Source organism: Cucurbita pepo, chromosome LG04, assembly GCF_002806865.2.
Source record: "Cucurbita pepo subsp. pepo cultivar mu-cu-16 chromosome LG04, ASM280686v2, whole genome shotgun sequence".
NCBI classification, from domain to species: Eukaryota; Viridiplantae; Streptophyta; class Magnoliopsida; order Cucurbitales; family Cucurbitaceae; genus Cucurbita; species Cucurbita pepo.
This window is the reverse complement of record NC_036641.1, coordinates 9,831,996-9,858,865: the sequence shown is the minus strand read 5'-3', so window position 1 is coordinate 9,858,865 and position 26,870 is coordinate 9,831,996. Positions and strand designations below refer to the sequence as shown.

At 39.4% G+C, this 26,870-nt stretch overlaps 7 protein-coding genes across 13 annotated transcripts; 3 read left to right on the top strand and 4 right to left on the bottom strand.

Annotated features, from left to right (window-relative positions):
• The first annotated feature begins 1 nt into the window (after nt 1).
• LOC111793518 (acetylglutamate kinase, chloroplastic-like) lies at nt 2–4,911 on the top strand. 4 transcript variants are annotated; one of them, XM_023675437.1, is made up of 5 exons: nt 2–1,307; nt 1,792–1,935; nt 2,450–2,699; nt 2,812–2,947; nt 4,544–4,911. In XM_023675437.1, exon 1 carries the CDS (start codon nt 260–262, stop codon nt 1,304–1,306), a length of 1,047 nt encoding a protein of 348 aa, XP_023531205.1. In that variant the 5' UTR covers nt 2–259; the 3' UTR covers nt 1,307; nt 1,792–1,935; nt 2,450–2,699; nt 2,812–2,947; nt 4,544–4,911. The 4 variants fall into 4 exon arrangements, with proteins under 4 accessions (XP_023531205.1, XP_023531203.1, XP_023531202.1 ...); XM_023675435.1 differs by lacking the exon at nt 4,544–4,911 and having other exon boundaries at nt 2,515–2,699; nt 2,812–3,085; XM_023675434.1 differs by lacking the exon at nt 4,544–4,911 and having other exon boundaries at nt 2,812–3,085.
• On the bottom strand, nt 3,024–4,466 carry LOC111793520 (auxin-responsive protein IAA1-like). Of its 2 annotated transcripts, XM_023675440.1 has the most exons (5): nt 3,934–4,462; nt 3,642–3,836; nt 3,459–3,555; nt 3,320–3,387; nt 3,024–3,224 (listed from the first exon to the last, which is right to left on the bottom strand). In XM_023675440.1, exons 1-5 carry the CDS (start codon nt 4,127–4,129, stop codon nt 3,208–3,210), a joined length of 573 nt encoding a protein of 190 aa, XP_023531208.1. In that variant the 5' UTR covers nt 4,130–4,462; the 3' UTR covers nt 3,024–3,207. The 2 variants fall into 2 exon arrangements, with proteins under 2 accessions (XP_023531208.1, XP_023531207.1); XM_023675439.1 differs by having other exon boundaries at nt 3,024–3,387; nt 3,934–4,466.
• Nucleotides 4,912–5,632: 721 nt separating the features above from the next.
• Nucleotides 5,633–9,584, bottom strand: LOC111793517 (palmitoyl-acyl carrier protein thioesterase, chloroplastic-like). 3 transcript variants are annotated; one of them, XM_023675432.1, is made up of 8 exons: nt 9,270–9,584; nt 8,792–8,923; nt 7,665–8,293; nt 7,354–7,487; nt 6,869–6,982; nt 6,555–6,726; nt 6,399–6,467; nt 5,633–6,317 (listed from the first exon to the last, which is right to left on the bottom strand). In XM_023675432.1, exons 3-8 carry the CDS (start codon nt 8,151–8,153, stop codon nt 6,048–6,050), a joined length of 1,248 nt encoding a protein of 415 aa, XP_023531200.1. In that variant the 5' UTR covers nt 8,154–8,293; nt 8,792–8,923; nt 9,270–9,584; the 3' UTR covers nt 5,633–6,047. The 3 variants fall into 3 exon arrangements, with proteins under 3 accessions (XP_023531200.1, XP_023531199.1, XP_023531198.1); XM_023675431.1 differs by lacking the exon at nt 8,792–8,923; XM_023675430.1 differs by lacking the exon at nt 8,792–8,923 and having other exon boundaries at nt 7,665–8,283.
• Nucleotides 9,585–11,367: 1,783 nt separating this feature from the next.
• On the bottom strand, nt 11,368–12,955 carry LOC111792319 (omega-hydroxypalmitate O-feruloyl transferase). The gene has a single exon (XM_023673704.1). It carries the CDS (start codon nt 12,853–12,855, stop codon nt 11,479–11,481), a length of 1,377 nt encoding a protein of 458 aa, XP_023529472.1. The 5' UTR covers nt 12,856–12,955; the 3' UTR covers nt 11,368–11,478.
• Nucleotides 12,956–13,040: 85 nt separating this feature from the next.
• Nucleotides 13,041–15,542, bottom strand: LOC111792318. Its single transcript, XM_023673703.1, has 4 exons — nt 14,354–15,542; nt 14,065–14,283; nt 13,874–13,965; nt 13,041–13,796 (listed from the first exon to the last, which is right to left on the bottom strand). Exons 1-4 carry the CDS (start codon nt 15,473–15,475, stop codon nt 13,154–13,156), a joined length of 2,076 nt encoding a protein of 691 aa, XP_023529471.1. The 5' UTR covers nt 15,476–15,542; the 3' UTR covers nt 13,041–13,153.
• Nucleotides 15,543–18,003: 2,461 nt separating this feature from the next.
• On the top strand, nt 18,004–21,615 carry LOC111792260 (probable sulfate transporter 3.5). The gene is made up of 12 exons (XM_023673620.1): nt 18,004–18,753; nt 18,879–19,086; nt 19,163–19,334; nt 19,427–19,492; nt 19,583–19,696; nt 19,786–19,902; nt 19,984–20,110; nt 20,182–20,468; nt 20,556–20,746; nt 20,843–20,925; nt 21,009–21,085; nt 21,164–21,615. Exons 1-12 carry the CDS (start codon nt 18,444–18,446, stop codon nt 21,359–21,361), a joined length of 1,950 nt encoding a protein of 649 aa, XP_023529388.1. The 5' UTR covers nt 18,004–18,443; the 3' UTR covers nt 21,362–21,615.
• A 1,677-nt stretch (nt 21,616–23,292) lies between these two features.
• On the top strand, nt 23,293–26,153 carry LOC111793741 (leucine-rich repeat extensin-like protein 4). The gene has a single exon (XM_023675767.1). The coding sequence runs from the start codon at nt 23,382–23,384 to the stop codon at nt 25,752–25,754; it is 2,373 nt and encodes a 790-aa protein (XP_023531535.1). The 5' UTR covers nt 23,293–23,381; the 3' UTR covers nt 25,755–26,153.
• Nucleotides 26,154–26,870: the final 717 nt, after the last annotated feature.

The following is a 26,870-nucleotide window of genomic DNA, read 5'->3' as shown; positions in this document are numbered from 1 at the left end:
GAATTCTCTGGAAAAGAATCTGTTCATCTCTATCGAATACAGTGTTCGATGAGATTGAAATGGGGAGAAGAAATGCGTGAAGAGACCAGTCCATTTGCGCGTGTGAGAGAAACAGAGAGAAATGCGTGAAGAGATCAGACCAGATACGTGAAATTGTTATAAACTTGCGCTCTTTAAGCCCTAATTATCCTTTCGGAATTCTCGGCATCAAATCGCCGCCTCCTTCCGCCGCTCATTCTCTCTCGCCGGTCTGATTAAAATGTCGACGATCGAAAGCTTACTCAATCCATCCGCCTTCAACCTATTTTCCTCCAAATCCTTGTTCAATCCTTCCATTTCCAGTTCCTCCATTTTCTCGCCCGCTCCGCGATTGCGCAGAATAAGTTCTTCTTCGTCGCTGTCGATTAGGTGCTCGGCAACTCAACAAATGGAGGCTGTGGTTGATTCTGTAAGTCCAGAGCAGTTCCGAGTAGATGTTCTCTCGGAATCACTGCCATTCATACAGAAATTTCGAGGTAAAACGATTGTTGTGAAGTACGGTGGGGCCGCTATGAAATCGCGGTCGCTCCAGGCTTCGGTTGTTAATGATCTTGTACTTCTGTCCTGCGTCGGCCTTCGTCCGATCCTGGTCCATGGCGGCGGGCCGGAAATCAACAACTGGCTCAAACGGCTCAACATTGAGGTCGTTTTCCGCGACGGTCTTCGTGTGACCGACGCCGAAACGATGAAAATAGTGTCGATGGTGTTGGTCGGCGACGTGAATAAGAACCTGGTTTCGTTGATCAATAAGGCCGGAGCATCGGCTGCAGGGCTCTGCGGTGTGGATGGGCGGCTACTGACGGCTCGACCAGCCCCTAACGCAGCACAGTTAGGATTCGTAGGCGAGGTCGCACGTGTGGATCCTACGGTTCTACAGGCACTTCTGGACAAAGGCCACATTCCGGTGGTTTCTTCGGTGGCTGCCGATGAGTCGGGGCAGATGTACAATATCAACGCGGACACAGTTGCCGGAGAATTAGCGGCGGCGCTGGGGGCGGAGAAGCTGATCTTACTGACGGATGTGGCGGGGATTCTGGAAGACCGTGACGATCCGAAAAGCTTAGTGAAGCAGATAGACATCAAAGGAGTGAAGAAGATGATGGAAGAGGGAAGAATCGGCGGAGGGATGATTCCAAAGGTGAATTGTTGTGTCCGATCGTTGGCTCAAGGGGTGAGGACGGCGAGTATCATTGACGGGAGGCTGGAGCATTCGTTGCTGCTAGAGATCATGACTGACAATGGAGCCGGAACCATGATTATAGGCTAAGGTCAGAGTTATGAAGCTTTGAACTCCTTGAATTTTCTAGGAAATGTATACAGTTCATCAATGGTGATGATATTGTCTCATCTGGGAAAACATATTTGGATGAATTTGTATGAGCAATTGCGATTGAATTCGCCTGATAGTGTTGATTATTAATGTTATGAAGAAATTTTCTTTCTTCTCGTACAAGAACAACATGGATTCTTAGAATTTTCATCATCAATCTTATAGTAAGAAGTTCAATTCGAGACCTATCATACATGAACTTATTAGTCTTTTTTTTTTCTCTTTTTTTTGTGCAAAATCAAAACTTGAGAACATATGTTTGTCATTGTATGGTTGGGTGTTGAGTGATTAAATGTTGACTATGTAAATAAATGTTGTGAGACCTATTGCATGCATGATTATTTGTCAAGTACGCTACTTTATCGATATATGTAAGTATGTTTTAGATTCGAGGACGTTTTGTGAACAAATTTTTGGTGCAGGCTACATTGTGTTGCACAAAGTCGTTTACAGTGAAGTCCGATGAACATTCACAATGGATAACTGATGTTTGCGTTAGTCCAAGGACATTAAAGATTGCAACATCTTCAGGTCACAGGACTGTCAAGGCTTGGGATGTTGATAATGTAAGTAAATCCTGCTTTCATCACATGGGTTTAATTCATTATACTATATATATTATTATTATGAAGTGCTTTGATAATACCTAATTTGCTACTCTCCAAAGAAGGAGAATCCTTTAAACACATTGAGTGATATGAAGATTGGTTAGAAAGTTGAATTATTTGATAGTGACATAGCTAGACATCGCTTGTTGTAAGTTAGTATATGCTTTCACCTACAATAGATCATTGGGTTACAGTGGAACAAATTCAAATTCTATGCCGCCTAGAAGGTGCACTTCGACATGAAATTGTATAAGACCATACAAAACTTGAATGTTTTTCAAATGCTGATAGCAGACCAATTTGTCGATAGTGTTCTTGTAGGAGGCAATTTGATGTTGTGGAAGAGTAAGAAACAAAGTGTGGTTTCATGTTCAAGTATTGAGTCATAATAGAGTTATGACACAATTTGTGTGTGAAATAGTGTATATACATCAACTCTTGATTGAGATAGGTTTTGATATTACTATGCCAGCTAAACTGTGATGTTACAATCAACTTGCACTACACATTGTGTGTAATCGAATGTTTCATGAGTAGACGGTGAGATCCCATATCGATGGAGAGAGGAATGAGTGTCAGTGAGGAAACTGGACCCGGAAGGAGAGTGGATTGTGAGATCCCATAGTTGCGAAGGAGAGTGCGTTCATGAGTATTGAAACACATTTCGTACCCATGTTCTTCATCCCACCAATACTTCTCTTTTGATCATTGCCTCTCATGAGGTTAGTCTCAGCTATTCCAAGTTCCTTCACATGCTATTATTTAATGTTTCTGTGTTTAAGTTCTATGATTTATATGTATTGTTATGTTCTAAATGGAATTGTTGGTTTCCAGTCACCGGAGCTTGGGGACAAGACAAGGACACTGCTTGCTCATGACAAGCTGGTATCAGCATTGGCTGCATCAAATGATAGCTGTGTCAAACTCTGGCAGTAACGAATTCAACGAGCTCTCTTCTCCAACCAAAATGGTACGCTAAAATTGTCTGTTGTTGATTTAGTCGATAACCTGAGTTCTTATTATTACTTAGCAGATAAGAGGAAGAGTTTGAACATGACAATGACCCATTAGTATTTGATCACTCCACCTGTGATCAAGTTAACAACTATACAACATCTTAAGGCCTAATAGCATTCAAGCAAGCCCATAACTACGATCATATCCTCAACCCAAGTTTAACGAATTAAAAATGAAAAAACTGGCCATCCAAAGCCTTGACCTTCCTCCTCTCTATGGGGCTCTGGGAGCTGCATAAAAGTGAAAAACAAACTCAGAAGTTAACAATGCCAAGTGCCTTTGTTAATTTGGATAATAAAAATGGAACAAATGAAGGGAAGAAAACCTATGCCATTGCCATTTCCATCTGAGCCTTTCATCAAACGAATACGTTTGCAAGATTCAATGAAGAATCTGCACAATTGCAACACGATTAGAATCCAAACTATAAGAAAAGTTATGGGGAAGATAACAATTAAACTTACTTCCAAGGGACGTCTCCAACTAACATCCAATCCCCATCTTTATCTTCGTAAGTTGGTAAGTATTCATCTGCTCTCTTCACTGGGTTCAAATGGTTGCCTTCCTCCAAGTAATCATTTAAAATATTATTCAATATCAATCTGAGTATAGTTGGATGAATAAGATACTAAAGTGGATGGACTCACAACATATTGGATAGGAGGGGAACAATCCCTGGAATGCCTTGAACAGTTGGTGATAGCCATTGAACATCTGAAGGTCGAGCTTACGCAAATACGGCGCCCCATCTGCAGCAACTTTAACGTACTTATAGTTCATTTCTGTTGTCTTTTTTCTGTATGATCTCACCGGCGGCCAACCCATGGCTGCCGGCTTTTTCCCTTAAAATTCAAAACATTCCATATATTATCAACATATAAGAGCTTAATAAGGAACCATAGCATTAATAATAGATGGACGTAAAAGAAATTCAATTACTTGTGGAGTTCCCGGCTCCGGCATCACCAGCCTCATGGAAAGCACGTCTATTAGCATTAGGTTTGTGATACGCTTTGTTTGGCTGAGTTGGGCGGAACTCGGCTCCGGGAAGCCCCAAGGTGAGCTCAGTTTCATCGAAATTGATATGGGTCAAATCAGATTCCGGCGACTCTGGAACTGTCTCCGCCGACGACATAGCTACACACTCTGTTGTCTGTCTCTGTTTCTGTTTGGTAGTGAATAATGAATGAACCACGAATGGGTTTCATATATATAGAAGCAAAGGAGCAAGTGAGAAGACGACACGTGGGGGCATGGCCAGAGTTGCCATGAGAGAAGCAGAATTGAAATTAGGGAGGTGATTGTCGGTACATTCAATCTAAATGCCCTTTATTCCTTTACGTAAATTTCACAGCAAAATTAATTGGTATTGTCTCTGCTTTTCTCATCTCAACTTAGGAAATTATTTATTATTTATAAGTTGTTGTCGTATTCTTGAATCTTTCAACTTAGGAAATTATTATTGTTATTATTATTATTATAATATAATGTTTCAACTTTTTTTTGCTAAAGTTTTTGGTGTTCTTGCATCTTTCAATCACATTTTGAGATTGAGACAAGGGGAAGGCACTATGGGAATACGATAAGACCAATTTGACGGAAGTGGATGAGGTGGCACAAACTAGGTGGGTCCCACAGAGTGTTACTAAAAAAAGTCAATGGACACACTGATTGACTATGGAAGGTCTTTCGGGAGACAGAAACATCGGGAAGCTTTTCACTTTGTCGACACCTTGTCCAACCATCCATCTTATCCTATTCCTTTTATTCTCATTATTTTCATTAATTATACAAACTTAATTTATAGTGATTTTTTTAAAAAAATAAATTTTGTTTCCGTTAAAATTAGTTCCTTAAATGTCTTGAATTTGTATCTAAACTAAGTAAAGTATATTAGAATAAAGTTGTAATGGGTCATCTCCCGTCCCAATAATCAATACATAACCATAATTATGTTGAAGACAACTTTTAATTTCATGACGTTTGGCATATGTCTCAAATTGAATGAAGTTTGTGACAAAATACATTGCATTTAGTATTACATTTTTGTTGTAGTTGCTAAGAAGCTTCATTGAATGTGCTTGCATTTTCACACACACAATCAATTACTTGATTAATTTAGTATAATCACGCAGTTCATGTACTTGGTTTTGCTGATCAACCACTTTACCTTGCGGAAATTATAAGAAATATATCTCTAAGGTTTGGTATTTGTTTCCAAATATCTATATTATTTCAAAGGTTTCAATGTTAAGTTTAGAAATACTGATAAAGCTCTAACTGTCATTCATTTAGATAAGTTGAACTAAAATAGCGAGACATTCTTGCATTACTTGAAACCAGTTTCTATGTTCTCTATTATTAGTCATTCATTTAGATAAGGTTAGTTTACGTTATTTGCTTTTCAAAAACAAGAGAAAGACCAAGGTAGGGCCATTACAGAACGTGGAGGCGGCAACCTGTTAGTTGGTTGGTCCAGCTAAGAAGCCGGGCTGCAAAATATGACCAATAAAACGAAAACTCGTCACATCATGCTACAGAAACTTCCTTTCTCAATTATAAACCAGGCTGGCAAAGAAGAATTAAGGATCAATCAGTACAAAATAAAATGAATTAACAATTGAAAATAAGGTAGACATTTCACAGTTTAAGTCTGATTAAATGATGGCAATCACCAATAAGTAAAACGCAGGTACAGTCAGCAAAGCTGAACCTAAGAGCAAAACATTAAATAGATGATGTGTTAAAGTATATTTTACCTTTCCGTTGGGACAATTGAGAGAATGGGGACAATAAAAGAATGAATAATTACAATGAGACGGACTGGCATGTTTTTTGGTCTTTTTCCTTCCATGGAAACAGATGGTTTAGGGAAGGGCCGGGAACATATATATATATAGATATATCTTATATTTATATGGGGATTTCTCAAATCCGAGAAGAAAAAACGGAAGCAGGACTCTACAACACAAGCAGTGAATGCACAAGGTGGTGGGGCCACAACCAGAGACGACTCCAGCTACGAGGTAGCTTCTCCAATTGAATTTCTTTTTTTAAGTATTTCCGGCTGGAATCTGACCCACCATCCCGAAGTTTGTCGCGTGTTTGGGCCTCCACTCAGTCCTTCCTCTAACAATCTCAGCTCCATTTTCAAGTCGAAGCAAGTGGTGGCACTCGATGTCACCAGCATCGGCCAAATTGCTGATACCAGCACCAGACACAGCAGTAAGGGATTGCAGCACGCTGTCCCTTCCACATTCTCTCCTGTATTCCAAAGTCATGGTAGAGAGTTCGTGACTCTCCAGGATTGGCAGAGGTGCACTCTGTGAGTACCAAATCTTTTGGTCAGAGACATGTGTTCGGATAAAGGAGAAACCAAGAGTCATTTTGAAAAGAGAAACTACCTCGAGTACCCAGCCAATGTACTTCACATTATTAACATGCTGGTTGACATCTAAATCGCTCCATCTAGGCTGCAATTCGAAATACATGTCACTCACAAGAATGAAACGAGGAAGCCTACTAGTAAATATATTTAACCAAAAGGGAGTATAACTTACCGTCAAACCTGTACGTATATAATCAGCACTATCATCATCAAGTTTGGTAAGTTTCCTGCCATCTTCTTCCACTATGGGAGGTGAATTTGCAAAATAAGGCTCTATTTCCCCTCTAACTTCCCCAGGAATCTTTGATAATTTTCTTGTCTGCTTATTCATCATCACCCAGACACTGTCATTGGACAGGAACAGAAAAACAATCCCACACAGTTATTAGAAAGGCAGTTATGATCAAGCGGTAGAATAATTACCAGGGGAATTGAGAGGAGGGAAAGAAAAAACATGGATTACTTGCTGGCAGCGGAAACCTATACCTTGAGGCCCTAGTAAGAGTTTCACCAGTTTTGCAATCACGAACAAGCCAATCTCGTCGCATGCCATTCTTCCCAGATGCACCGACCCAAGTGTCTACTTGAACAACATCACCCCTGACAAAAAGGGGGGAAAAATGATTCAGTCCTCGAGAACTTTAACCTATAAATAATTCGCAAGAACTATTTAATTACACATATAGTACCATAACCATGAGAGGTGAAGTTTTCCAGATATCAGAACACATTTCTAATTAAAATTACAGAAGCACTTTTAAAATAGACAACCTAAAAGACATAACTAGCTGTTGTCTACATTTCCTGAAAATATGAAAATCCATAGAAGTCAAACATCTAAATCATTCATCCTACATGATCAATGGAAAGATAATGCTACTGTAAAAATGAATAAATGTTAGCAGCTGCAAATTATTTTGCTTTTCTAGGATATATATACACATATATAAAAGAAACATATGGCAACTTACCAAGTAGGGTATCTATCTACCACAACCTGCATCTTTGCAACTACCCATATCAAGTTTTTTTTACACATTTCTGGTGTAGAACCAAATCCATCACCTAATAGTCCAGCAGTTTTTACATGATTAAGTGCAGTTTCCTGTATAAAAGAACAAGATATCATCTCACTGTTTCCAAATAATGAAGATATAGAAGAATTAACAACCTATAGTGCATTTGACCGGCAAGAGCAACCAAATTTTTTAAAATTTACCACAGATAAACAGCATAAGAATTAATATCCAACAAGAAAGAAACAGAATGATCAATCATGTACCTGTAAATGATTCATTAATGTTTCTATAGATGCAGTCCGATCTGCACCAATTTCATATGATCTAATTGAAAAGTTCTGCCGAAACACGAGACCATCCTGCACAATTCTTCCCAAACCGAACGAATCAATAAGCATGTCAGGCCGCCTAGGTTTCCAGTCAAGCATCATCCACTGCTTCTCAGCCGCCAGGAAGATGGTAGTGATAGCAGCAAGAAGCATGCTCCAGTCAGGAAGTACGTTTATGAAAGTCCTTGGAGGAGGTGATGTCAAGTCATCGTCCAGCTTGACACCCTCCAATCCAACGGAAGTACCATTTATCTTTGAAGGAGCTTGGGCATTAGCCTTAACTTGCAAACCACGGGAAGAAGATTTCGGCCTGCTTCCTCCAGGATTGACAGAACCACCGCCAAACTTAGTTGACTTTGCTCCAGAGTCCGAGGACAGAGAAATAGCAGGAAAAAAGGCAGAAGTAGCTGCAGTGGCAACCATGTCGAACTTTCTACCAGAAAACGGTTGTAATATGCCAACCAGAGACTCGTTCCAACGAATTTCCCTCTATCAACAGAAGTCTAAGTACATGAAAGATGGCTGAGTTCTTGGGGAAACATACATTAGCAACCTATACGCAACTACATGGAATTTAGTATCCATTCATTAAGAAAGCTTCATGAAGTTGATATAGGAATCATCAATATTTGGTCATACATGTAATTAACGAACTTCCTCTTTCTCTAGAAGCATAAAAATATACATTAAACTCGTATACAATAATTACGAAAGTGAACAAAATCGTGTACGAGGTAAGATTCAGTGAATAATCACAGAAGGAAAAGAGAGGAGTGTCCACAGAAGTGAACCCAAAGACATCAAAAGATTGGACCTAAAACGAACTAGAAAGTCATTTAAAAACAGAGATTCGCGGAACCGGAATATAAAACATGAATCTACGCGATAAATTCAAATAGACAATTTGTAAAANGCATAGCAAGATTGAGCGAAACAAAAAACTAATCCAAGATCATCAAGAGACACTGCGAGTATTTTCACGCATAACATACAAAGACAATAAAGAAAAAAAGAGCAGAAAGAGCGAAAATGACAACAAGCTATTTAAGAAAAAATCGCACCAAGAATCAATGAATGCATGAGCTGAAAAGAGAACCATCCACTTGCACGCTTATAGCGAGATCAGAAGAAACCTTTCATAAATCTACAGTAGAAGAGAAAACAGATCTCGTCCCAAACGTAGAACCACAGAGCTAAATAAACACAAGATCAGAAACGGAAATCAAAATAAGCATCCAATAAAACCATAAAAAAACTATAAACCAGGAATAACGCAAAATTCCGTCGAGCGAAATAAACCGTACGTAACAGCAATAATAAAATAGACGTGCAGACTTCAAAAAACACGCTCCGTGGCCCAGAAAACAAAGAACGATAAACAAAACAAGTAAAACAAAACCTTCAAATACAGATCTCAAACGATTAATTCGTCAAACACTAAACACGGCAAAAGCAGCCTAGCTCCGTCGTTCTCTCAACTTCCAGATCAGACAAGAAACAGATAAAAACCAAAAGAGAAGAAAACTACGGCACCCGTACCTTGACCGTCGGAAGAAAAGAGAAGCAAAAGGATGTCAAAAATCCTCTGGCGAAAAGACGACAAGGAAAAAGGAGTAATGCAGGAAGTTGGAATGCAGATCCCTCCTTATTCGCCGCGGATCGTAGGGTTTGCTGTAGTTGGATTTGATGATTCTTCGTGTTCGGCGTTCGGAAATTTATTGAGTTAGCTGTTTTTATTTAGCTCGTTTCAAAATGGAAAATAAAGAACGAAAGAAAAAAGGGAAATTATGGAGAAGGAGAGGGGGCGGAGGGTTGAGGCCAACTGTGGGTGTTAGTGGTGAGGAATTGATTTTGGAGCCTTCAAAATAAATAACATACATTTCTACCCTCGATTCCCACTTCTAATACCGCAATTACGATTTTGCCCTACTCGGCATTTTCATTTCTCTGCTTTCTTTCAAACCAGTCCCTTCCAGAATCATCCTCTTCTTTTCTTAATTTTAAATTAAATTACGAAATTAGTCCTCTGTTTTTAATAATTGTATTTGTTTTCCCCCTAAATATAAAAAAAAGCATTTATTATTATTATTATTCTGGTTTCAAATAACTCTTTTAATTTATTACTTATGTATGCAACACTAAATTTGAGAGTTGATATGATACGTGGTTAAAGTTTATTTAGGAAAGGAGTATATAAATTATATATTTTAATCTTAACTTAAGTTGATGTCAAAGCTCTAAAATGGTGTCATACATTTCTGTCTTCCAACACTACCTTCTATACAATGCTCACGTTGCTCGCTCAGTATATACGTTGATGCCTTTTAAAAAATGCTACATTTGAAAACATATAAAGTGAGGGATGAGTTGGAGGAACATATTCTCCACCTCTATTACCTTTATAAAAAAAATTGCCCATCTCATTAGAGGATTTTCGTGGGAACGGTTGAGTTAATAAAAAGTATCTTAACAAATCAAACGGACTAGGTAATGAGTTATTATTATTTTTGTCATATTTATAGTTATTATCGTTGATTCAACCATAGATATTTTTTCTTAAATTTAAAAACTATGTTATCAAACTTTGTTGTTAAAATTAATAATTTATATTAAAAATAAAATGTATATGAAATTACTATTCTTAAAAAATAATAATAATAATAATAACAATAGTTAAAATAGAGTTTTATATTTTGGGTATGACCAAGTGAATGAAATTTGTTGGCAGCAAGAAATAGAGCAATATGAGAATCCAATCTTCATCAACAAACAAAAATAAATAGAGTAAGTAACTAAAACAATGGGTAGCTCAACTGTACTCGCTTTATTTCAATCTTATTTGACTTCCCTTTTGTCCTTTCTGTGGGGAATGCCTTCTTCTAATTTCTTATACTATAATAATTGGAGTATTATTTTCATTACTTAATTCTCACATTTATTTATATCTTTTAAAAATCATTTGAATTAGAGAGAGAAATTAGAAAAGTATTGGTGGGCAAACAAACAGAGGTATTCAGGAATCAAAAGTGCAATTGGTCTCCTCTCAGCTTCATTATATCCTTCGCACAAACAGCTCAGAACCCACTCGAATCTTTTTTGCGGTCAAAATGTGCAATCCCGCCCATGTTTCACACGTGTCAACTGCCAGTTGTACAATGGTAGTCTCGTAATTAATGTCTTCTTGTAGCGCCAATTTCGTAGTCTTTAGGACTGCCCTAACGTTACCCTACACATTTTAATTTTTTTAACGGTCATTGCAGATCTCACGAAATTATTAAAGAGCGGTTTAATTAGGAAATAATTCAATTTTTTTTTAAATTAAATTCAAATAATTTGTCCTCAATATCAACTCTCACGTAATTGTTATTATGACACTTTTGTTCCATTATTCTTCGATAACATGGTTTCGCCTCATAAACTGAAACGAGTTTAGGTACATATCCAACATGATTTACTAGTATTGGGTGTACATAATTTTCTCATCGTATACATGATGCTCTAGCACGTCCCAATCCATAATATAAAAGATTTAGCATAGCATTATATCAATGAATATGGAGCATAGGAGACATTTTCATTAAAATTATGTCAATTAAATATGTTTTATTTAACCAAAAAGAGGTGGATCTAAAAGAAATTAAGAAAAAAAAAAACATTTATAAGAATTCGAACCATGATTTGGAACGAGACGGAATCACAAATATGGAGTATTACAATACATCTCAATACTTCGATTAGACTCTAAATCTTAATCCATCATCACCCTACACAACAACTCTGTGAATTTCTGGGTAGCATTTTCCGGCAAGCAAATGCAGACCAGCATTGAGCCGTTTGATTCCGTCGCCCCTTCCGGCAAGAACACACAAACCTGCGGCGTTGGAGACAGATCGATCGGGCCGGCATATACTGGCCGTCCCCATCCAAAATCCGCAGATTCATAGATCGAAAACCTAGTCCACTGCGTGATCGTCAATTTCCCTCCAAATTCCAATCTTCTCGGCCTATCCACTTCAATGTAATCCACCGTCGATTTCACATATTCCTCCGACACGCCGTTTCTTGCCTCACGGACCAATCGGGTCGTCTTTGAGAGATCGTCATTGAACAGCTCCGATACGGTGCTCGTGACGCAGGGGAGACAGAGCACATTGCCGTAGAACCCGTTCTTCAATGGGGGGTTTTTCAGTTTCTGTCGAGCATTCACTGAAAACGTTAGCCGGAGTGTGTAATCCACTGGTTTTACATCGAGCGCCTCTACCCATGATCTCCAAATATGAGCGGCCATGGCGTCGAAGGTCGAGCAAGTCGACATGTCGTCTGGTTGGGCATGGGATTTCAGCCAGAGTTGAAACTCGCGGCTGATACGGTAACATCTTTGAACGGGTTTTGATTTCCAGAGGGTCATCGTCAAGCTCGAGCCATCGTCAATTTTCATGAACTCAACGTGGGGGAATTTCACAATTGGTGGGTCACGAGGCTTGAAAAACTCTCGTTCCCAACATGGATGTGGGTTGGTTGTCAGTGTTCCTGATTTAGCCGTGGCAGCCCAGGCGCTGAGGAATTGCATCGCGCCGAGGCCATCGCAGATGCAATGGCAGAGCCTCAAGCCTAAGCTGAACCCCCCACATTTGAAAATGGTCACTTGTGCTATGAGCAATGGCATCTCGAGTACTTTGTATGGTTCCTCATTAGGGAACTTGAAGATCAATGATTCCCATGCCGGGTTTGGAACCGTTATGTTTCCTAAACTGTCCAATGTTATTTCAGAGTGAGCTTCTACCATTAGAGCTCCTTGTTCTGGTCCAAAGAACACTTCCACCTTCCCATTTTTGGTTTCTCTGAGCCTGCCTGAAAAAGGGTAATAAGGAACCAAAACAAGGGAAAGTGCTTCTCCAAGCATTTCCATTACAGGCACGCTGGAGTTGAAGCTGTCCAACTGGTAAAAGTAGACAGTTGGAGTGAAAACACGAGCTCCGACGACATCGTCGAGATTGGATAGGTAAAGGGAATCGCCGTCCGCAGCAGGAATAGGGCCTGCCGGCATGATTGGAACCATACGGTCAATAGTGATGGGGATGTCTATGTGAGGAATTTGGAGCTCTTGAACCCACGGTGGAGCCATGAGAGAATGTTGAAACTCGTCTTGCTGTTTGGAAGCATTTGTAGAAGAAGACTGAACTTTTGCTAAGGCATGCAAAGAAAGCTTGAGGAGCTAAAATAAAAAGGCGGATTTTAAAGTTCTGTTGGTGGATTGCAGGTGGTACTGACATTGTTCGTGATGTGAAAAAACATAATGTGCACAAGAAATACAATAAAAATTTTGAACTTTTCCCATTTAGCTTAAAGATAAAGATAACTGAGAAATTAAGAAACATGCTTCTTCTTAAGCATGATGATGAGATTTCGACACAAATTAAGAATCAACAATCAACATTCTGGATGACAAAACCATATATCTTTCGTTTTAACCTTTCCACCTTTTCTTTCAAAGGATCATCTCGCTTTGAAACTACACGGTCCAACCAGTCATTAACTCGCTTTAACTGGGACAAAACCGATGCAATGGAGCCACGATTTGGGATTGGAGGCGATGTTTTAACACCATCTCCAGAGCTTTCTCTGAACACCTTTGAACCTGCATCAAGGGAATCCTCCACAAACTTAAGAAACCAAAGCTTCATCTCACACTGCAACTCCATAGCAAGCTCTACGGTCTCTTTCATTCCATGGCCTCTACTCCATGGCACCACTGCAATGGAGGAGTTGGGAACTGAAGAGGCCTCCATAGTTTGTCTTTTTGATCCATTTTTGTGCAGAGAGCCTTTGTCTTGGCTGGTGAGAAGTGAGACTATCTCGAGGTTGGTGGCTAAGGCGGCTTCAACCCAGAGGGAGGCAGGTTTGGATTGCTCCGGAATGGCACAAGGTTTGTTGCCATTCCGGCTGCCAAAAACTGATTCTGCAATCTCCGTTGATTTCACAACATCGTTATAGATCATGAAAAACTGGTCCACTACGTGCAAAAGGTCTCCAGTCTTGTGCGTAGAGGAAAGTTCTGAAAACATGCTGGAAAGAAACGGAAGTTCAAATCACAATTCAGTTCAAATCAAACACTAAGAAATGGAAAGGTGGGTAATGCATACCTTATGCTCCTTATAATGGATTCAGTAGAAATTGCCTCCTCCAACGCTTCAGCTGCAGCTATAGAAGCAGTATCTCTCCTTTGCATAGCCTCCTGATAACATCAACAAGTACAACCTCAGTCCAAGTTTTACACTAAATTTACACACTTCTTTCCCTAGTTTAACTCACAAATTACAATCTCAATTCGAACCTTTGCAAGTTTAACAAGATTTGCAGGAGCTGCATCAACTAGAACACTGCCATCACTCCATTTCTTATCGTGAACAGTGATACCAAGACCCGAAAATTTTCTCTCATCTGGAGCATCGCACTTAGATGGACTGAAGGACTTCTTTTTCTCTTTTCTTTGCACATCGTCACTCTTGGGTCTATGATCATTTACATCACTCAATCGTCTAGAAATGGCAGCCTAGAGAAGACAACAACATCATATAAAAATGGAAAGGGTTCTAGTTATCAACGACGTGTAATGATTGTACCTGGGTCCGAAGAATTGCTTGTAGATCTGGCTTGTTCTTTGAAACCCCACTTTCTCTGTGCTCATCAGAGGTAGAAGAGACAGTTGATTGATCATCCCAGCTCTTCCTATTCGATTTTGCAGACCCAACAAGTGCCTCAGAAACCTTAGAAATCCCAGAAGCTATGTTAGTCATCTTCTTCTTGCTGGAAGAATCTGCAACTGCCAAAAGAGGGGAGACCTTCAAACCCCCTGATAACCTTCTTGCCGGTGAAAGACAAGCCCTACGTACACTAGGAGAAGCTTGTCTCCTGCCATTTGGGGATGGCTGTCGATACCTCGAAGGAACTATAATGGCGGCCTCCTTCGAACTCACCCGGTTCTCTTCACGTGCAGCTACCAAACTCGGGACTACAGATTTCGAGGGCACTGGAGAAGCCGACCTCTTCCCCTTTCCAGCTGGTGAAGGATCTCTCTCAACCACCGCCACATTCTTCTTTCCGGCTGACATAGATCTTTTTCCTGACGCAGGGGAAGAAAACCTCTGAGGCTTAAGAGAAACCTTGCTCCCTTCAGTACTCCCCACATTTTCAATCTGTACATTATCTCGAGGAGCTAGGGCTTGCCTCCCTCTACCATTTCCAGTCTTCGAATTACTCTTGGATTCACTAATTTGAGACTCCTCCAATTTCTGATTAGACGACAATGCAGCAATAGGATCAGCCGATTGATCCGAATCGGTCACCGGTTGAATCACAAACTCACGCTTAGAAGCCGAAATCCTCGCAATTAGTAGCTCAGGGCTTCCAACAGAAGCTTGCCGCCCTGCAATCGGACGAATACCGCAAACACGTGGGACTGGCGTGTCAAATTCGAAACGATCGACATAAACGAACTGGCCGAGATGCAGTCGATTCGAGAGGATGAGATCTGTTTCGCGATCAGAAAGCGAGACGTAAGTGGAATTAAGGGAATCAGAGAGCTGGATGTAGAACCCACGATTGGGCCATAATTCGGAACCGGCGAGGGCTGGAACAATGCCGATGACTTGGAGGAGAGCAGAACGGTGGTCGCCAGTGACTCTGGTGTTGGAATTCATGGCCTGAAGAAGCTTCAAGAGGATTCCGGGAGTGAGAGAAGCCATGGCGGAATTTCGGGGAGTGAGGAAGAGGAGTTAAGGAGAAAGATAAGGTATAAGGAGAGTAAGAAGAGAGGAAATGGCCGTTACGGGTTTGTGAGATTCAAATTTGAAATTCAAATATTAGGTGCACTGTGGATTTTTGAATTCAGTTGCCGTTGTTCTGTTACCGTTAAGTTATTTTTAGGCCGCCGACTCGCCTGTAGGAAGCATACAGTCAACGGCGTTTAAAGGAAACATTGGGCCGGGCCCAAAGCGACTTCGGGTTGTCCGGACATTGGATTCTCGCTAATATTTTCCCTCCACTCCGTCTACCAATTTAAATTTTATTTTAGAAGTTTAAAATTTTGTATTATTTTTATTATTATTTTTTATTTTACCGTTGGTGATAAGGAAAACCATTTCCCCCCATTCAGCACTTCAAAATAAGAACCAAAATTCTAATACAAATGGATATTTATTTAAAAAAAATAGAATAATATTAATTTTATTGAAAATATTCAAGCTAAAATTAGATATTTAAAAATATATAAATTAAAATGGCTACTCAATTACTCAAATATTTCTCAAATTTCTATCTTTTTCTCGGAATAAATTTATTTTAAACCTTTCTTAGTCATCTCCTTATATAAGGGTGTGAAAATTTTTACTTAATAAACACGTTTTAAAAATTTTGAGGGAAGCTTAAAAAGGAAAGTTCAAGGAGGACAATATCTACTAACGGTAGATTTTGACCGATACAAATAGTATCAGAGCCAGACAACAAGCGGTGTGGCAGCGAGAACATTTTGCCCCTAAAAGGGTGGATCTTAAAACATTTCTTATAAAGGGTCTGGAAACCTATTCCTTAAGAGAAAGCCCGAAAGGAAAAGCAAACTCATATTTGTTAACGGTAGACTTAAGCTGTTCTGGTACTCCTTTTATTATTCTTCATCTCGTTTGAGAAATGGCCGGTTAAATGAACATCTCTACTTAACTGTATAATTGAGATAGGTTGTAAAAAAAAAATAGAAAATTAGGTTGATATAAATGATCGTATATGTCGAAGGTATTTTAAATGAACAAAATTTAACTGTTTCCTAAAGATGGAAGTATTGATATCAAAATTTTCTTCCTTCATAGCAACAAATGAATATTACAAAACAAATAAATATTCCATAACTAATTTGGAGGCTTTGTTGAAAAAGCTTATGTTCTTTCCTTTTCAAAGCCCCTTTTCTGTTTCCCTCCATATCAAATGCTTTACATATTATTCAAAAAAAAAAAAAAAAAAAAAATTATTTTCTTAAATTGTATTCTATTCCGATAAGATGGTTTGTTTGATAGATATCTAATCATCTATATAAATAGATTACCATTTTGGTTCGAAGTAATCGAGAACAACCTAACGATCTAAGATGCTCTTGGAAGGAAGATAAGCATCTTAGAAGGTTCTTTTTTAAGCTACTTTGATTCTTTTAAAAAAATTCTACTTTTAATAAAACGTGTTTGACTTACTACTAACCTTTTTTTCAAATATTATCCAACACGTATGTGACCATATTTTTTTTTATTACTATGAACTGAAATTATGTACCTTTATTAATATCTTTTCAGTGATAAAAGAATTACTTTTAAGATTTAACTAGCAATTAAACTAATTATATAGATAATTATTGTTTTTTTTTTTTGTTATTTAATACATGAATGAATTAATTAATTCCATTCTATAAGAGTTAAAAAAAAATATATTTTGAAAATGTGTTTTTTTTCTTAATAATAGGTGGTATGAAAGATATATATTTTTAGACCTAAATAAGGATTGATATTATTCCAATTTTTTTTATTTGATAATGTGATAAATAAATTCTATGAATATATGATCCTTAATGTAATTGTATTTGTCCTCTCTTTTCTTGGGAAAAAATTCAAGTTGAAATTTAATATAGTATTGAATATTATATAATTTTTATAAAATTTAACCAATGGACATTGGAGAAACAATAAATAATTTTATAGCTGTTTAGTTAAATTATATTGTATCTAAAAAACACAAATTTTATTTCAAATGTATTATGATTATTTCTAAGATAATCAAATTCAAACCAATTTTGGGTACCAAAAGATCTTTCAAAAAGAGAATTATTTAAAGGACCAAAAAGATAAATTTATTGTATAGTTCCTAAATCCTATTGCACTTTAAATCAGCTTTCTTGTTGGTTACTCTAAGAATATTGGAATAAACTTACTAACTTGAAATTCTATTTTTGCTCTATAAAAAATAAAAATAATTACGTGACTAAAATGATTAAATTTCACACAAAGATGTGTCCAGTGTGAGAGAAGTTTTCATAAGTTCGTTCCCTTCTTTAACCGATGTGAGATCTTACAATCTACCCCTTGGGAGTCAGCGTTCTCGCTGGCACCCAGCCTAATGTTTGGTCTTTCTAGCCGTGACATCATTTGTAACAGTTCAAGCCTACAGTTAACTATATGCTTGAGTAGTTAGACTAGGCAAAATTAAGGTGTTTTTTTTTTAACACTAATATTATGGTGTAAACTTAAAATTTGCATGGCGGGGAGCAATGTTTGTTAAATTTGTGCAGGCAAAAGAAGGAATGTGGCCTTCATTTTGCATGGAATTCCCTCCGCTGACTCCACTATCATAGATCACCACACAAACTTGTAATCCCGCAAAAACCCAGAGGTTGTCCCAGATTAGAAAACCAGTCTTCATACAACACACTGTCACCAACCGTGTCCTGTTCTAAACAATCGGTTTTGATAAGTTTAAGAAATCCCCATAACTTAATTACATCTGTTTCCCATTCCTTAAAAACAGTTAACTGTTCTGTTCCGCTTCTCTATTTCGTCCATCTTTTTCTTCTTATTTATCTTATCCATTTACCATCATCTCCACTCAACATTCCCTGTATATATTAAACTAAATCCTCCTTCTCATACATTAATTCCTCTGTTTTTTTGTTTCTCTCCGATGGGTTCGTTGAAAAGTGAACAACATGTGAACTTTGCTGCTCCAAGACCATTCGTGAACAGGCTGAAATCAGATCTGAAAGAGACGTTTTATCCCGATGATCCCTTCAGGCAGTTTCGTGATGATAGGCCGACGCACCAACTCAGAAAGGCCGTCCAGTATTTCATCCCCATATTGGAATGGCTTCCTAAATACAATTTTAATATGTTTAAGTATGATTTGCTCGCTGGTATTACCATTACCAGCCTCGCCATCCCCCAAGGCATCAGCTACGCTAAGCTTGGCAGCCTCCCTCCCATCATCGGCCTTTGTGAGTCCCATCTATCTATCTCAAAATTTTAACTATTTGCTTTCTATCTGTCTTTATGGTGATATTAACCAGTTGGGTGTGTATTGGAATTCTGATAATTAGAGTAATTAATTATGTGGGTGCAGATTCGAGCTTCGTTCCACCGCTTGTGTATGCGGTGTTTGGAAGCTCGAAGCATCTGGCGGTGGGTACGGTGGCGGCATGTTCGTTGCTAATAGCGGAAATCATCGGAGAAGTGGCGTCGCCGGAAGAAGACCCCACATTGTATCTACACCTGGTTTTAACAGCCACCTTAATCACCGGCGTCATGCAGACGGCCTTAGGGCTTCTACGGTGCGACCCCATAAATCCTTTTTTCTTTCTTTTATAAAATAGAATTTCTGATTGCGTGTTGAATGAAACTGGACAGATTGGGAATCTTGGTGGATTTCTTATCGCATTCAACGATCATAGGGTTTATGGGAGGAACAGCTGTGATCATTTGCCTGCAACAGCTGAAAGGCATATTCGGACTCACTCATTTCACCTCTAAAACCGACGTCTATTCGGTACTCCATGCCGTTTTCTCCCTTAGAAGTGAGGTTCGTTAAAATCCCGTTCCTGTTTTAACTTCCTGTCTTTTGAATTCAAACACAGACCTAAAACTTTCTCTTTTTTTCCCTCCAAATTTCAGTGGAGATGGCAAAGTGCTGTCACGGGCGTCGTCTTCCTTATCTTCCTCCAGTTTACTAGGTACCTGGTAAGTAAATTTTCCTCTCCTCTCTCCTTTTCAATCTCTGTTCTGTCGGTGAAAACAAATGGGTTTGTTTGTTTTTGGTTGGTTAAACAGAGAGATAGAAACCCGAAGCTGTTTTGGGTATCAGCGATGGCTCCGATGGTGACAGTGATAGTCGGGTGTTTGGTTGCATATCTCGTCCATGGAAGTCAGCATGGAATCTTAACTGTATCATTTCTTTCCTTAAAGCCACAATCAATGGAGTTTCTGAACCAACACCTGTCTTTCTCATTTTGTATGCCTTGATTTCACCTCAGGTGGGTCGCTTGAACAAAGGAATAAACCCTCCTTCTATTCACTCCTTGAACTTTGACCCAAAATACCTACCAGCTGTGGTACAAGCTGGTGCCATCACTGGCCTTGTGGCTTTGGCTGTAAGTTCTTAGCCCTCTCTCTCTGTCTCTCGCAATTGAATCTCTGAGCTTTCATAATTCATCATGGTTTTACCATCTCAGGAAGGAATAGCAATTGGTCGAAGCTTTGCAATAATGAAAAACGAACAAGTCGATGGCAACAAAGAGATGGTAGCCTTCGGTTTGATGAACATTGTGGGATCTTTCACTTCCTGCTACTTAACCACTGGTAATAATTAAACTAATAATTACATTCTAACAAAGAGCAGTTCAAAATGAAATGACATTTTTACCTTTCAGGGCCATTCTCAAAGACTGCAGTGAACTTCAATGCTGGATGTAGAACAGCAATGTCAAACGTAGTAATGGCGGTCTTCATGGCTCTCACGCTCCTCTTTCTAGCTCCTCTCTTCAGCTACACTCCTCTTGTAGCCCTTTCCGCCATTATTATGTCCGCCATGTTTGGTTTGATCAAATACGAAGAAATATATCATCTTTTCAAGGTCGACAAGTTCGATTTCTGCATTTGTATGGCTGCTTTCTTGGGCGTTGCTCTATTGAGCATGGATGTTGGCTTAATGCTTTCGGTCAGTAGTTTCTGTCATCACATAACAAGGGAGTTTCAAAGCTCAAAATTCCTTACATATTGGATTGTGTTAAATGATCTTTATCAGGTGGGTCTTGCTTTGCTGAGAGCTCTTCTTTACATGGCTAGACCAGCAACTTGCAAGCTTGGGAAAATACCAGACACTGATTTGTACAGAGACGTGGAGCAGTATCCTAATGCAATGAGAGTCCCTGGAGTCATTGTTCTTCAACTTGGTTCCCCTATTTATTATGCCAACTCCAACTACATCAGAGAAAGGTAATGTGAAAGTTCATTCACGCATTTTATCAAACAGTTTACCTGCAAACATGATGCCTCGGATTAACCAGCCGAATTCTTGCGTTTTCTCATTAGGATTTTGAGATGGGTTCGTGATGAGCATGCCAAGTACGATTCCGTAGATGGAACCGTCCACCATGTACTGCTGGAGTTGAGTGGTAAGAATCCACTATCCTGCCTTCCAAATCATCCACTCCCAACAATTTTGATCTATCACTCACTGAGTTGTTTGTTCGTGCAGGAGTTACATCAATCGACATGACAGGGATTGAAACACTCGTCGAAATTCGCAGATTGTTGCAAGCAAACGGAGTTAAGGTAATTTCTCAGTCACCCGCCAATCCATTTTTCCATCTCCTTCACTGAAAACTTGCGAATTTCATATTTGAGAAACAGATGGGAATTGTAAACCCAAGAATCGTAGTGATGGAGAAGATGATAGCATCAGAATTCACAAACACGATCGGGAAAGAAAACATCTATTTGTCAGTAGACGATGGAGTGGAAAGGTGCAGAGATTTGGCGTACAACCCACAGAAAACAAATCCAAGTGATGATAACGTGGAATTGAGCGCAGTGGAGCTGCGGGTATAAAATTATAAGCAAATGGGTGCAGTAGAATCTGGAATTTTTTATTGCCTTTTCAGTTCCAGATGAGAGTTTCATTCAGCAAATAAAGAAATAAATTAGTAGATACAAGTTTTGCAGATGGCATCACATGCACAACACGATCATAATGTAAAATCTTCCTTTTTCTTTGAGGTTCTTCTTCTTCCAAATGTATGAAACAGAGGAACCCCAAAGCTTCGAAATTTAATAAATAATTGATCAAAATGTTTGCATCTTAATTGTTGATTTCAATGGAAGCCAGTCGGAAATGATCTCAATTGGGCCATGGGAAGAGATTTGGGCCCAAAATGAGCTCAATTGGGCCATTCGAAAAGATTTGGGCTCATTGAGCGCGTACGGCGTTGGCGGTGACAGTCCACGTGGACAGATTTTCTTCTTTAAAAAAAAAAATAAAAAAAAAAACCTTTCATGATGGGACCGACCTTTCCATGGGCCATGGTATGGTATGTGTTTGGGAATCCATGTCATGGCCATGGTGATTTTAAATGTTAATTGAATGAAGGAATTAAATGCTCCCGCCCAACCTCTACATAAATTATTAAATGAGGATTTTAAATTATAAAATTAATCTCACTCTTAACCTATTTTATTTTTTAATTATTTTTTCCGTATATTCGACCGCGTTAAAATTATGAACTTCGACAATCTCTTACAAAAAACAAATAATTTCTCACATGGCTGTCTTAAGAATGTGAACCCCACGCGCTCTCTGGAAACACTAACCTTACGGGAACGGTTTACAAAATTTCATTTTTAAAATGAAATAATTTTGATACGGTGACAGGAGTTCATTAACTCTGACACTTTTCTGACTCTGACATGGGGTATTTTCGTAATTTCACTCCTTCCCTCTCGCCTCCTTTTTACTTTTTTATTTTTGAATAATTCAAAGCAACTTTATTTGTTCGTTAAGAGTAATCATTTTCTAAATGTTTTTTTTTTTTTTTTTTTTTTTTTTTTTTTTTTTTTTACTTTTATTTTAATGCTTATCCTTTAAGTTTTTCATTTAATATTTATTTAATCTGAAAAACCTTTTTGAGTTCAAATATAAAACTTATTAGCTAGAAAGCTGCTGAACCTGTCAACTCAATCTTAAATGAGTCGAGATATGATTTCAATTGTCACCTTCAATACAAATTTTTTATAACATGCTATAAAACTTTATAAGTACTTGTCTAAATTTATGATTCCATCCATTTAATTTTACACCGAAAACATTATTATATTATATTGGTGCACATCAATACTCCAAAAAAAAAAAAAAAAAACTTGAAAAAATTAAATTAATATTTAAGATGTTTTACTTTTAAAAAATTAAATAAACAAAATAGTTTGATTAAGACGGGTATCAAAAACAAAACACAACTCACCAATCACTTTTAATATTGATTCTTTTCCATCATTGATAAATAAATAAGCTAAGCTTTTGGACAGACTGTCGAATAAATAGGAATCAACTATCGGTATTCGAGAATAAAATCTCCTTCGAATTTTAGTAGCACCAACAAGAGTTACATACCTAAATTATAATTATATAATTCAATCAAAATCTATGAATGAATAATTAAATAAAAATTGATGTATAAAATATATAAAACCTGTACAAAAAAAATTAAATCGTATTAAAAACTCATAAATTTGAACAAAAATTTAATTCTTATATAACTTTTTTTTGGTTAAACTTTATTGATGTCATGTGCTACACATGTTAACACATGAAAAACATTCTCATAGATGATTTCCAAAAAGAAAAAAAAAACAAATACAAAATAATTTAAAACAATGAAATGCAAAACAACTNTTACAAAAATTATTAACAGTGGGAAATAAAGAAACAGTGTGAGAGTGTGAGAGTGTGGGGGGCCGTTGAGCTGTTAAATAGCTGGCCTTGGCCTTGGCCTTCAAAATCCCCTACTAAAACCCACTCCCTTCTTTACTCCCTACTAACCCACATTTTTCTGCCCACTCAGATGCCTCATTCCAAATGAATTTCAACTCCATTTTAAACCTCTCACTCCTCCTCCTTCTCCTCCGCCTCGCCGCCGCCACCGTCGGCCATGGCACCCTCTCTGACGCCGAAGCTCTCTATATCCGGCAGCGTCAGCTTCTGTACTATCGAGATGAGTTCGGCGACCGTGGCGAGGAAGTTACCGTCGACCCATCTCTCGTTTTCGAAAACGAAAGGATCAGAAACGCCTACATTGCACTTCAGGCTTGGAAACTCGCCATTTTGTCCGACCCTCTGAATCAAACAGCTAATTGGGTCGGATCTGATGTCTGCACCTACACCGGCGTTTACTGTGCTCCCGCATTGGACAACCCCAACATTCGTACTGTTGCCGGCATCGATCTCAATCACGGCGACATTGCCGGATACCTCCCTGAGGAGCTCGGTTTGCTTGTGGATCTAGCATTGTTCCACATCAACTCCAACAGATTCTGCGGCACTGTTCCTCACAAATTCGACCGTCTCAAGTTGCTTTACGAGTTGGATCTCAGTAATAATCGGTTCGCCGGGAGGTTTCCCGATGTGGTTCTCAGGCTTCCGATTCTCAAGTTTTTGGATCTGAGGTTTAACGAATTTGAAGGCAGTGTACCCAGAGAGCTGTTTGATAAGGATTTAGACGCCATTTTTATTAACCATAATCGGTTTAGATTCGAACTGCCGGATAATTTTGGGAACTCGCCGGTGTCGGTGATTGTTGTGGCCAACAATAACTTCCATGGGTGTTTGCCTAAGAGCTTGGGCAACATGACGAGGCTGAATGAGATCATTATGATGAACAATGGACTAAATTCTTGCTTGCCGCCGGTAATTGGGGCGTTGAAGAACTTGACAGTGTTCGATGTTAGTTCAAATCAGTTGGTGGGGCCATTGCCGGAGACTTTTGGAGGGCTCGTGAGTTTGGAGCAACTCAATGTAGCTAATAATTTTCTCTCTGGGAACATTCCGGGGAGTATTTGCGATTTGCCCAAGCTTCAGAACTTTACGTTCTCGAATAACTTCTTTTCCGGTGAGCCGCCGGAGTGTTTGAGGGTTCCGGAGTTCAGTGATCGGAGGAATTGCTTACCGGGACGGCCAATGCAGCGCCCAAGTGGGAAATGTAACTCGTTTTTGTCGAACCCTGTTGATTGTAATGCGTTTAAATGCGGCGGTTCTTCGTCTGTTACGCCTTCTTCTCCGTTTTCCCCTCCGGCTGATTCGCCCTCTTCGCCTCCATCACCGGTGGCGCCGTCGTCTCCTCCGTCTTTCCCGTCACCAGTGGCGCCGTCATCACCTCCGTCGCCGTCTCAGTCTCCGGGTACTCCGACGGAACCGCCATTGTCGCCCCATTTTCCTCCACTATCGCCACCGCCGTCGCCTTCATCTCCGACTACACCTACAACCCCCTCATCGCCGCCTCATTTTCCATCTCCATCTGCTCCGTCGCCTTCATCTCCGACTACACCTACAACCCCCTCATCGCCACCTCATTTTCCATCTCCATCTGCGCCGTCACCTTCATCACCACATCAAGGTCCTTCTCCGCCGTCACTACCCTCACCTTCCTCGCCGCCTCTAGGTCATACTCCACCATCTGAACCCTCACAACCATCGCCACCTCACAGTCATACCCCCCCAACTCCAACTTCACCAACCAAACCCTCGCCATCATTACCGCCACAAGGCCACACTCCCCCTGGTCCTTCGCCGTCCGAGCCCTCACCATCATCGCCACCACAAGCCCATACTCCGCAATCTCCACCTTCACCGACTGAGCCCTCTCCTTCCTCGCCGCCATATGTCCACATTCCCCCGGCTGAGCCTTCTCCTCCTGGAATATCAGCACCGCCATTCCCAATTTACACTCCGCCTCCACCACATTTCCCTGATTTCCCTTCGCCGCCAAATACCCAACCTCCCGTCTACTGCCCACGATCCCCATATCCACCATCCCCTCCATCCTACTCCCCAAACCCACCTGATTCTCACTTCACCTCCCCCCCGCCGCCGCCACCTGTTTATTCCCCACCCCCTGTTCATACATCGCCGTCCCCTCTCCCCTGCACAAAACCTCCATCTCCCCCACCAGGTGCTCACTATTCAGAACCACCGCCTCCTCAGTCTTCAACGCCGTCTTCCCCGATCCACTACAACTCCCCACCACCACCACCACCACCACCACCACCGGGGCAATATCAATCTCCTCCCTCACCTTCACCTCCGGTCAGCGTGTATCCGCCACTATCTCCCTCACCCCCACCTCCAGTGATTTACGAAAGCCCACCGCCGCCTCCAACTCCAGTATACGGTGGCCCACTGCCTCCAATCTACGGAGTTCCCTACGCCTCTCCTCCACCCCCACCCTTCTATTAATTATTTATCATCTCTCCGGCCAATTCTCCCAAAAATTCCCCACCTGCGATTTCCCCCATTGAGCTTCATTCCTGATCAAATCTTCTCCCTCTGGTCAATCCTCATCGGCCACGGAGAAACAATAATACAAACGTAAAACTCCATCCCATGTTGAAGAAACAGAGAGAAAGAAATTCTATATTTCTTTTCACATTGCTATGTAATTCATCGTTTTTTAGTCTCTGCAATAAAAATTAGTAGAATTTGCAGGGGAACCTTAAGCTTCTTATGTTGTTTCAGAGCGCAGAAATGTATGTATAGGGACGAACTCCATAATTCAACTAAAGCTGCACTCCTTTCTGTGCCTCTTTGGTTGTCGAGTTCTACTATTATTTCAATCCATATCTTATTTACTATTCCTTTTCGCTTTTCATTTGTTCTTAGAATTGGTGGATGTTCAACCAATCTTTTCGCTTAAACAACAGTCCAAATTTGGTCAAAGTAAGTCAAAATTTTCAGGAAGATGAACTTAACTTGGACGTTGGAGGTTCAAAATATAATTAGACAAAAACAGAGGACAGAATCTTGTACAGGACAGAAAGCAACGTGATCGGCGGACATTCAGATTGTGAAAAATCCGAGAAATTAATTAATAGATCATTTTTAAACTTGGAAAATTATATATATATACATAAATGGCTGAATCTAGGACCGAGGGCAGGCCACTGATTCCCAGTAACATGGAGCTGAATCTGAATTCCCCATCTCAAATACACCTAATTTTCAAATATATATATAGTTCAAACATATGGGGTTCTTTTTGTGATCCACAACGTTTGGAAGAACTGTAATAATTGCAAAAACTTTCTACCATTTATAATTTAGAATATTTTATTTTTTGGTATCCATTCTTCTCCATAAAATTTAATCATAAGCCTTAAAAAAATGATAGATAGATATCGTGGTCATGTCATAAGCGATATTGAAAAGGTCAGAGATATTATATATTGAATCTAGAAGAGCCGATTGTATCTTCGTAATAATTCAATTTATAATTTATAATATTTTATTTATAGGTATCTTCCCACATAAAATTTAATCATAATAACATGATGGATAAATAACGTAACTATGCCA

What these genes read in the sequence shown, in the direction of transcription:
- LOC111793518 (XM_023675437.1), top strand. Translation starts at nt 260, where the DNA reads ATGTCGACGATCGAAAGCTTACTCAATCCATCCGCCTTCAACCTATTT.
- LOC111793520 (XM_023675439.1), bottom strand. Translation starts at nt 4,129, where the DNA reads ATGTCGTCGGCGGAGACAGTTCCAGAGTCGCCGGAATCTGATTTGACC. An exon ending in CGGAGCCGGGAACTCCACAA is followed by an intron (nt 3,837 to 3,933) that starts GTAATTGAATTT and finishes TTGAATTTTAAG; the next exon opens with GGAAAAAGCCGGCAGCCATG. An exon ending in GTTGGAGACGTCCCTTGGAA is followed by an intron (nt 3,388 to 3,458) that starts GTAAGTTTAATT and finishes GCAATTGTGCAG; the next exon opens with ATTCTTCATTGAATCTTGCA.
- LOC111793517 (XM_023675432.1), bottom strand. Translation starts at nt 8,153, where the DNA reads ATGGTTGCCACTGCAGCTACTTCTGCCTTTTTTCCTGCTATTTCTCTG. An exon ending in ACTCTTACTAGGGCCTCAAG is followed by an intron (nt 6,727 to 6,868) that starts GTATAGGTTTCC and finishes GTCCAATGACAG; the next exon opens with TGTCTGGGTGATGATGAATA. An exon ending in ATATACGTACAGGTTTGACG is followed by an intron (nt 6,468 to 6,554) that starts GTAAGTTATACT and finishes TTCGAATTGCAG; the next exon opens with CCTAGATGGAGCGATTTAGA.
- LOC111792319 (XM_023673704.1), bottom strand. Translation starts at nt 12,855, where the DNA reads ATGGCTCCACCGTGGGTTCAAGAGCTCCAAATTCCTCACATAGACATC.
- LOC111792318 (XM_023673703.1), bottom strand. Translation starts at nt 15,475, where the DNA reads ATGGCTTCTCTCACTCCCGGAATCCTCTTGAAGCTTCTTCAGGCCATG. An exon ending in AAGCAATTCTTCGGACCCAG is followed by an intron (nt 14,284 to 14,353) that starts GTACAATCATTA and finishes TGTCTTCTCTAG; the next exon opens with GCTGCCATTTCTAGACGATT. An exon ending in TCCATTATAAGGAGCATAAG is followed by an intron (nt 13,797 to 13,873) that starts GTATGCATTACC and finishes GTTTCTTTCCAG; the next exon opens with CATGTTTTCAGAACTTTCCT.
- LOC111792260 (XM_023673620.1), top strand. Translation starts at nt 18,444, where the DNA reads ATGGGTTCGTTGAAAAGTGAACAACATGTGAACTTTGCTGCTCCAAGA. An exon ending in GTCAGCATGGAATCTTAACT is followed by an intron (nt 19,697 to 19,785) that starts GTATCATTTCTT and finishes ATTTCACCTCAG; the next exon opens with GTGGGTCGCTTGAACAAAGG. An exon ending in TGCAAGCAAACGGAGTTAAG is followed by an intron (nt 21,086 to 21,163) that starts GTAATTTCTCAG and finishes TTTGAGAAACAG; the next exon opens with ATGGGAATTGTAAACCCAAG.
- LOC111793741 (XM_023675767.1), top strand. Translation starts at nt 23,382, where the DNA reads ATGAATTTCAACTCCATTTTAAACCTCTCACTCCTCCTCCTTCTCCTC.